General features: G+C 35.3%; 1 protein-coding gene across 1 annotated transcript; it reads right to left on the bottom strand.

The window, feature by feature from the left end:
- Nucleotides 1-1,579: 1,579 nt before the first annotated feature.
- On the bottom strand, nucleotides 1,580-2,518 carry LOC100617634 (olfactory receptor 151). Its single transcript, XM_016433939.2, has one exon. It carries the CDS (start codon nucleotides 2,507-2,509, stop codon nucleotides 1,580-1,582), a length of 930 nt encoding a protein of 309 aa, XP_016289425.1. The 5' UTR covers nucleotides 2,510-2,518.
- Between the last annotated feature and the right edge of the window lie 7,598 nt (nucleotides 2,519-10,116).

Raw genomic sequence — 10,116 nt, 5'->3', positions numbered from 1 at the left:
CCAGAAGGCAGACAGGAGGAGGGAGAGAGCTCCAGATATGGGCGACAGCTAGTGAAAATGCCCAGAGTTATTGAGATGGACCATCTTGCTTGATGAATAGCAAGGAGACCAGTATCATTGGATTGTAGAGTTTGTGGGGGATTAAGGGGCAAAAAGACCATAAAGGTAAGAAGAGCCATGTTATGAAGAGCTTTAAAAATTAAACAGAGGATTTCATGTTTTATCTTGGAGGCAATAGGGAGTCATTGGTGTTTGTTGAATGGGGAGGACTGGGTGATACTTCTCTAGGGTATACCTTCCCTAGTGTGCCTGCCAGTGTAAAAAAAACTCAATGTGATGTTTTTTGTCTTTAGAAACTGATAAAATAATGAACTTTTTCTCAAAAGCCCAATTCTAAGAGATTTTTAATTCACATAACATTACATTTACAATCTTATTATTGTTTAATTGTTACAGTCACATCCAACTGATATACATACATTCATTACAGGACCCTGGATAGTGCAAAATGTTTCTAATATTGGAATAATTGTACAAATTGTACACAAGCCTGTTTCAAACGAAATGTGGGTTGGAATGGGAGTGGAAGGGGTGGTGGTGGTAGAGTTTTCACTTTAATAGCTCTGGAAAATATGTTGTTGAGGACTTGGAAGCCAAAAAGGGAAAATTGGGCAGTATGCTATTTTGGGTTGACATGCTATTTTTCATATTTAGAGTTCATGACCAAAAGTCACACCAATTTTATTCACTAAACTACAGCCTTTCTCTTCTCCATATACTCTTCCATTTTTCTTCCTTTTATTTTTCACTGTTCTTTTTCATTTCATTTTCATTTTTGTGATTTTTCAAGATGGTTCACTTCAAAACCTACACAGGAAAACATGGATTGACCTTAACTCAAATAAAACTTCCTTCATGCTCTGGATGTTCTCCATCTTTTTGCAACCTGCCTATTCTCTGTGGGTAACAACTGGGATGATGATGGGTTTTCTTTCATCATCTTGACTTCATAGAAAGAACAGATGACAGAGGTTCAATCATTCAGGTGGATTTGTTTCCATTTGTCTCCTGCAATTTGCCCAATCAGGTTTTTTCTTTTCTTTTTTTCTGGGCTCTGCTCAGGGTCTTATTCCATATAGGGTTCTAATATGAATCATGGAAATTTACTCTCCTATGGAATTTCAGGATTCCCACCCTGAATTTGGAGGGGAAAAATTCTCTTTTATAAATCTCAGATTCTCTCTGCAATTCCAAGTTATGAAGAAATCTGAGGAAGAATCACATCTGTCAGCTCATGTGGTTACTGATTTTAGTGCTTTTCTGTGCTTGTGGGAGAGACATGCATGGAAGTGTCAGGGTGAGTCCTTGAGGATTATTGCTATGCTCCTGAGGGGATACAGAGGGGATGTGCCTATAGTCCCTTGCATGAGTCACAGGTTACAAAAGAAAAATGGCTATGGGGAGAACTACTTACTCTTCATCCCAAAATTTAAATCTTCTAAGGGCTTCTTTGCTTTCTTAAAACAACATGCTATTTAAGCAGTAGGCTGAAGAAGAGGGAATAATCATGATAATTGAATCAGGACATATTTATCCTCAAGGTTTTCTGCAAGGCAGCTTTTACCTCTTTGTTCCTCAGGCTATAGATCAGGGGGTTTAGCATGGGGATCACTGTGGTGTAAAATATAGAAGCTACATTCTCTTGGGCCAGGGAGCTGGCTGTGGAAGGTTTTAAATACATGAATGCAGTAGACCCATAAAATAGACCAACAGCTGCAATGTGGGAACTGCAGGTGCTGAAAGCTTTGGACCTTCCTTCAGTGGAGCGGATGCGGAGGATGCTGGAGAGGATGAAAGCATAAGAAACAAGGACTGTTAAGCTGGTTGCTATGATGTTAAATCCAGCCAAAAAGAAAATGAGCATCTCAATATCATAGGTGCTGGAGCAGGAAAGTTTCATGAGGGGTAAGATATCACAGAAGTAATGACTGATAAGGAATTTACAATAAGACAATTTTGACATAAGGACTGTCTCTATTGTTGAACCAATGAATCCCATTATATACACTATGGCCACCAGTAGGAAGCAGACCTGATGGGACATGATGACATTATAGAGCAATGGATTACAGATGGCAACATAACGGTCATATGCCATCACTGTCAGCATGTAACACTCGGCAATAACAAATACAAGGAAAAAGTAGAGCTGAGTCATACACCCTGGATAAGAGATGGTGTTTTTCTCCAATACAAAATTTCCCAGCATCTTGGGTGTAATAACAGAAGAGTAACAGAGATCAACAAAGGACAAATTACTAAGGAAATAGTACATGGGGGTGTGAAGGTTGGAATTCAGCCCAATGAGTGTGATCATGCCCAGGTTTCCCACCATAGTGATTGTGTAGATCCCAAGGAACAGAAAGAAAAGAGGGAGCTGGACCTCTGGAAGATCTGTTAATCCTGCAAGGATAAACTCAGTTGCTGTTGAGTGATTTTCTGCTGCCATTTTCTTCTAAGGAAGGATAGGGAATCTGGGGGATGGAGAGAAGAACCACATTAAAAGGTGCTTCTATTTCTACTCATTTGAGGGTAGGACAAAGTTAGAAACTTATAACCTAGGATTTTACTGTACCCTTGAGATCTGTCTTCACCTTCCCAGGGTTGTTGTGAAGAACAAATGCGATAATATTTTTAAAGCTTTGATCATATAGCCTACCATTTAATAGATGCTATAGAAACTTGAGCTATGATTAAATCTATATTTTAATCAGCATTCTTATTACAATGTTCTGACAGTTGTTCATCCAAGTGTCCCCTTGCAGGTCTCTAGTGAAGGGAATTCCACCATCTTCCAAAGGCTTTTTGGTAGCTTTGACTGTTACAAAGTTTGTTTCTCTGCCTGAAGAGCAAACACACTCTGAAATTTCTGCTTATTAGTCCTAATTCTGTCCCCTGACACTAAGCAGAATAAATATAATCCCCCATTAAATATTTGCAACCTCCTCTTGTCCTCTTTACTCTAAGTCTTTCATTAGGCTCAATATCTCTTTTTTAAAAATCAGGTTCTTATATGATATGGTATCTAATACCCTCACTGTCTTGGTTCCTTCTGCTAGATGATCTCCAGTTTTTTAATCATCCTTCACAAATTTGATACCCTGATCCAAAACAATACACATATGAACTGTCCATTTGTTATCCCTCATTCTCTCTTCATAATGAACTCTCCCAATTCTTCAGTCATACATTTCTCTAATATTGTCTTTTTTTCCACTTCCTCTCAGTTTTTTGTTGCTTTGGCCTGCTTGCACCCATTATACATCTCTCCATTACTTTTTATTGGGGTAGCTTGTAATTTTAATTCTTTGAAGATGGTGGATTTTCTAAGATTTCAGTTATAAAGCATTACTACAATAACACTGATGTTAAAAAGATGGGTTAAGTAACAATACAGAATATGAAATGAGTCGATTCTTCCCAGAGAAGAAATGATGAGAGTCACCTCAGTAACAGCTAGCTATTGACTAATTAGAGCAAAGAGCAAAATGGATACCAAATTAGAAGAAAAAATAAAAATGAGAAGTCATGGCATGTAAAGAAAAAGCTCAACTTGAACTATTTAACTAAGCTGTCAATGGTGAACAATGGGAAATGGATTAAAGAATAGACATTGGCACCAATTATCAACATTTCCTAAGGAAGTTTATCCAATGCAAATCAGTGACTACAACAATGAAACACCAAAGAGGCTGCAAACTACTTTAGACAATAAAAATTTGATTTCTCTGCCAAGTAGAGAAGATAGATGGTACTATTTATCATATTTCTTACTGGAATGCTCATGAAAATCATACTAAAGTCATTATAATGATTCCTCATACCACATCTAAATATATCTCTGTATTTTTTATTTTTTTCTAATTTGCTGTTTGATTTGGTATTAGAATTTTTTAATTTTTTAAGGTTGTTTCTATTAGAAGAGAATGAGACCAAATTCAGGTAATTTTCAGAGATAAGGCTAGGAGAAATTTCTTAATGAAATAAGAGTTAAAAATGACCATAAAAGAAAAAATGCATAATTCCAGTTGCATAAAATTAAAGTTTTTACATGCAGAAAATCAATGTATCTTGGTCAAGAAGGGAAGCCACTGAATAGGAAAAATATTTGCATCAAATATATATATATATGTATATATATATATTTTTAAAAACCCTTACCTTCTATCTTAGAACCAATACTGTATATTGGTTCCAAGGCAGAAGAATGGTAAAGGCTAGGCGGTAGGGGTTAAGTGAGTTGTCCAGGGTCACACAGGAAGTGTCTGAGGGCAGATTAGAACCTAGGACCTCCTATCTCTAGGCCTGGCTCTCAATCCACTGAGCCACCTAGCTGTCCCAAATCAAATATTTTTAATATGTGTCTGATATGGAACATATATAGAGAACTAATAAGTATAGATAAGACCAAGTGTCATTTCTCAAGAGAAAAGTGATCAAGGCATGTCAAGTAAACTTCATGAAAGGAGAATTTGAAACTATTAATAATCATATAAAAAGATAGGTCTGAATCACTAATAATAAGAGAAGTGCTATTCAGAACCACTTTGAGGTTTCAACTTATGCCCGGCAAATCCAGCAAATTATCAAAGATGAGAAAATATGGGATGTTACTATTGGAAAAATTGTGTAGAAAGACAAGCATGGTAATATACTATTGTTGGTAGAGCTGTGAATTGTGCTAATAATTCTAGAAAGGGTTTTGGAATTAAACTAAGAATAATTAAAATAACATTCTTTTTTTATCATATCTTATTGCTGAACATATACTTCAGGGAAGTCAGAGTTAAAAGAAAGGTCAGAGATATAGCAAAAATGAATAGTGAAGAGATAGAAACAAAGTTGATGCCCATTGATTGGGAGGACAACCAAGGAAACTGGGGTACATGAATGCAATGTACTTTGCTATAAAAATGATGAGTATAATTTGGAGTATCATGGGAAGACTTACATGTACTGATGTAGAGTGTACTAAACTGAACTAGGAAAATAATATACATAAAACTACAATAATGTAAATGTAAAGAACAAGAAATAAAACCAAATGCTTCATATAAAAGACCAAGATATTTGACCTTGAATAAGGTATGAGAAAATTCACCTACCTCCCCGTCTTTGCAGATGCAGATTCTGGGTACAGAATATTTCATATTCTGTTAATGTTTTATTGTTATTTTTTTCATCTTTCATTTTTATTCTCTTTTATAAGAGATGGCTTTCTGAGTAGAGGCACAGGGTAAGAATATATTCAGAAATGTAAAAATGATCTAAAAACAAAAGATATCTATTTATATATCTGTCTTTCTGTCTGTGAATTGACAACTCAGTGAAATGTTATATTTTCCAGATGAAAAAGAAGATGGGAAATGAAAACTACAGGTCTTGCATTGATATTGCACTAATAGGTGAACCATGAAAGCCACAGGGAAAACAATTTCTTCCTTAGTGGTTTGTTGGCAATTAGTATCAATAGTAACCAGCTAATTAAAATTTTGTTGTGCCCTGAAACCCATATATAGGTAGTAATATTGTAAAGAAAATTCCCCTGTTTTACAAATATACAAATCTTTTGTGTATATACATATATGTTTTTTGAGATGTGGTCAGGTTATTTTCTTCGAGTGCTAAATAGCTAAATAGCTTTGCTTTGCTAATAATGCTCTACTAAAATCTTACTTACTTTTTGGTATAGAGGTGACCCTGAGTTATTGAAGGTTTTACCAACACAAGAAAAATGTTGGCAAATCCATTCAAGCCAGAGTGGCTTTGAGTATGAGGTAGAACTTGGCTGTACTTGTGTCTGACATCTGAGGATGAGCAGAGAAGCTCATCACATGATATAAGTTAGATATAAAAACTCCTAAAGACCATTTACTAAGGCACTGAGGTGTTAAGATCTATATGTAGATATGCCTTCTCCACTTAAATCTAGAATCTTTTATTGAATCATAATAAGCATGCTAAAGAATGGAAGCAGTTAGTAGCAGGCATGTTAGCCCAAGGAAAGATACCCAGTTCCATTTGAGCATGCAGGACCTATATTGTGGCTATGGAAGCAGACAAAAACCAAGAGTGAGGAGTTAGTGGGTTGAAAGCGTTCTGTGGCTTTTAGGAGTGAAATGAGACTTCTTGAAAAGCAGAATAAATAGGAGAGGGGGTTAGCTTCAGGAAAGATGAAAACCTGGAGAATCTGATGAAACCTTAGAGTTTCTTTGGGCTAAAGGAGATGAGGGAAAGCAGTTGGTTGGAACTAGAAAAGATGTAGAATACATGGAAAGTCATGGAAAAAAGGACCTAGATAGGCAACTACTTGGTCCTCATAGTTAACCTATGGGATTACTATGGGGAACCCCCCCAAACACAATCCCCAAACTTTCTGTTTATAAAACTCAAATTCTTTTAGTATGTGCTTTGCAGTAGTTGAGACAGATAGGTGGTATAGGAATGGAGTCCTACACTTGGAGTCGGGACAACTTTAGTATACATCTTGCCTCTTTTGCAGCTTTTTGTTCCCTAGCCATATGACTCAAGGCAAACCCTTTAACCTCCATTTACCTTAATTTTCATTACTGTAAAGTGGGGATAATAATAGCATTTATCTTGCAGGGCTATTGTGAGGATCAAATGAAATAACATTTGTATAAAGCCCTGGCATAGTCAGCATCATATATGTAAATGCTTTCCTGGTTCCTTTTCTGTTTTCCCCCATCAGAAATGTCAGAGGCTGGGCTATAAAAATCATGAGTCCTACAGTTGTTCATAAAAGACACCGAATTATGTAAATCAATGTAATTAGTATATTAGGAGACTGATTGCAAGTAGAAAGAAACTAGAGGATTTCTCTATAAATTTAAGAAATAAATGCCATGACAGGGCTTGTTTATGTAGGCCAGCAGTATTTTGCTGTGATGTGGTTCTGCTTTGCCATTTTGTAAGAGAGACCTTATAACATGGCACAGTGGAAAAAGCTAGCAAGTTTTATAATAGTTTAGGATTTGCAAAACACTTTGCAAATGTTATCTTTTTTCTCCCTACAACCCTATGATGTAGGTGCTTTCATTATTCCATTTTACATATGAGGAAATTAAGGTTGAGAGAAGTTAAATGACTTGCCTAAGATCACACAGGTAAAATCTATCTGAGGCAGGATTTGAACTCAGGTATTACTCCAAGACTAGCTATCTGCTGCACCACCTACCTATATAAAATGACAAAAACTGCTAGAAAAACTAGAAAGCAGTTTAGCAGGAGATAAATTTTGTTCAGCATCACACATCATATTCCATATTGTCTCAAGTGGTTATGTGACCTAAATATAAAAAGTCACATTATAAAAAGTGAGAGGAGAATAGAAGGAGAACGTTTTCACAAATATGGCTGGGGTAACCTACAAGGTATAAAAAAACATGTTTTTTGTGGGGGAGAAATAAGGCATAGATATATAATTTCATTAGTGGGATCATCCATCCGTATAATTTTGACTACATAAAATAAAAAGTCTTTTGCATGAATAAAAGCAGTGCAACTAAGATTAGGAAGGAAACTTTCAATTGAGGGATAAAAATTTTTGAACCAAATAACCTATATTCAAGATATATGGGGAATCAACACAATTTGAAAGTAGTATTCCCTGGTGAATTGAGAACTGGCTTCAGAATCATAAAGACTAAGCTCAAGTTCCTCCTATGATACTAAATATGTGACCCTGGGCACTAATCTCTTAGTTTCCCAGTCCTCTAAGTTGTAGAGCATATGATGATCTACAATGATAAGTTTTCTAGTTGGGAGTTCCATATATCAAGGAAATCATAATTCCAAAATCTCCCCAATCAAAGTCCAAAAATCTCCCAAGTGGTCAAAAGATAGGATCATAAACATTCTTGTTCTTTTAGAAGAATTGAAAGCTATGAACAACTATATGAAAGACTGTTCCAAAGAACATATAGGAGAAAAGCAACTTAAAACAACTCTGAGGTTTTATTTCATATTTAGCAAATTGCCAAATATGACAAAAGAAGAAATTGGTCATCATTAGAGGAGTTGTAGCTAAGGTAGGTAAACTAATACACTATTAGTGGAACTGTGAGTTGGTCCAGTCATTCTGGAAAACAATTTTGAATTATGTGATAAAAGTCACTAAATTCTTAATATTCCTTAATCCTACTCTTTGGCCCAGACTTTGAGAAAGTAAAAGACAGAAAAGGAAGGAATATATATATATATATATAGTCACATTTTTGTGCTAGTAAAAAACCTGAAGTAAAGTGAAGTTGAGAAAGCAATGGAGCTAAGGGAAGGGAATTAAGGGAAGAAAAGGCAAAGGTAGAGTAAATGAGAAGAGAAGAGAAAAAAGGAGACTAAGAAAAGGTCACTTTATATATGCCATTGCCATTAATTCAAGATCCTTGAAGAAAAATAGCAAGACCTTCAACTGTTATGAACTTATTTGTCTACAATATGTTTACCTAATTAATGTTGTTTGGGGAAAGCTTTGTGGGCCAGAATTCTACCTTTTATATCCAAATAGATAAAATAAATAAGAACTAAATAACATTGAATCAATGTAGCAAGAACAGGTTATATCAAGTGTCAATGATCTTACCTTGAGGTTGCACCAGTAGTAGTAGTCGACCTTCATATGGTTAGGATTGATATTGTTGGACATGCAGTAATCAGAAGAAACATTTTATGTTTCTTTCTTAAAATTGGGGAAAGGGAATATGATATAGAATAAAGAAGATATGGTTATATTTGGCATAGCCAGACTTCTACAATATAAAAAACAGGAAGTAGTAGAATATATTTTCCTTTCTGTTACCACAGCTACTTGAAACTTAGAACTAAATATATACACTGAAGAAAGATAGAATTAATCTACTTGCCCTACTTAGGCCTAAGAATTTTAGGGGGTCCCTTGGTTCCTATGTTGAATGAATATGCTAATATTTTTCTACTTCTATCGCTATCGCTATTCAAATTAATCAGACACCCAGAACCATCAAGAAAAATAGATTCCTGAGGTTAGGGTTTTGACCTAGCTATGGTATCTTTGGTCTTATATTAGTGAGCTCTGTATGTAAATTGACATTCATGGACAGAAATTCTCCAGGGAGCCCATCACCCCAGAGACTAGGTTCCTCAAGAAAAAAATAATTAGAACCTGCATTTATATAGCATGTCCTGTGAAGTTCCTGTTAAGTTTTTAGAAATTTAATATTCTTTTTCAGTGGCCTGAATAAGCTTTGTTCCTGATCAGCCTTGGCTTGGTAGTTGGGATATTTACTTTATAAGTATTATCAATATCATCATTATAGCAATCATCAAAGTTACCATTATCATAATGATAATTATAATCTAACAAATATTCTAATCATATTTTCAAAGAGCCAACCTGATGGTAGTGCATCAAGATCTGTCCACAAAATTGGGAAATCAGGAAGGCCAAGGTACCAGTTCTACCTCTGACAGAAATCACTTAACCTTTCATTACTTCAGACAACTCTCCAAGACTATAGGGTGCAGAAAACTTAGCTAACTTCCATTGATAGAGGGAATTTCCTTACTAGGAATCTCCCTTATAGATAGAATCATAGGTTCAGACAAAAAAATTATTCTATTTTTTGAGAATTTAGACTTAGGCTTTTAATTGTAGTAAATATGGAAATCAGAGAAAATTTCAGAGTAACTTGAAGTATCAGTAACTTTGGCAGTGAGGAATTTGCTCCCTTCTTTATTGTTCCTTTTAATTCCATGATTTCCTGCTATAAAGTGTGAATTAAAAACTCAGTTGTTCCAGTTTTCATGTGATTTGAAGCAATTTTCAATATTATTTTTAAATTTTTGTTTAGAATATTTTCCCATGGTTACATGATTCATAAGCTCCCACTTCCCCTGTTCTCTCTTCCCCCCTCCCAAAGCTGATAAACAGTTCCACTGGATTATACATATATCATTGTTCAAAACATATTTCTATGCTATTCATATTTGCAGTAGAGTGATCCTTTAACATCAAAACCCTAATCACATCCCTATCACACTATGTGATCGAGCACATAT

The sequence above is a fragment of the Monodelphis domestica genome, chromosome 4 (genome assembly GCF_027887165.1).
Source record: "Monodelphis domestica isolate mMonDom1 chromosome 4, mMonDom1.pri, whole genome shotgun sequence".
Classification (NCBI taxonomy): Eukaryota; Metazoa; Chordata; class Mammalia; order Didelphimorphia; family Didelphidae; genus Monodelphis; species Monodelphis domestica.
Note: the sequence above shows the minus strand (reverse complement) of the source record. Positions and strands in the feature narration are given on the sequence as shown.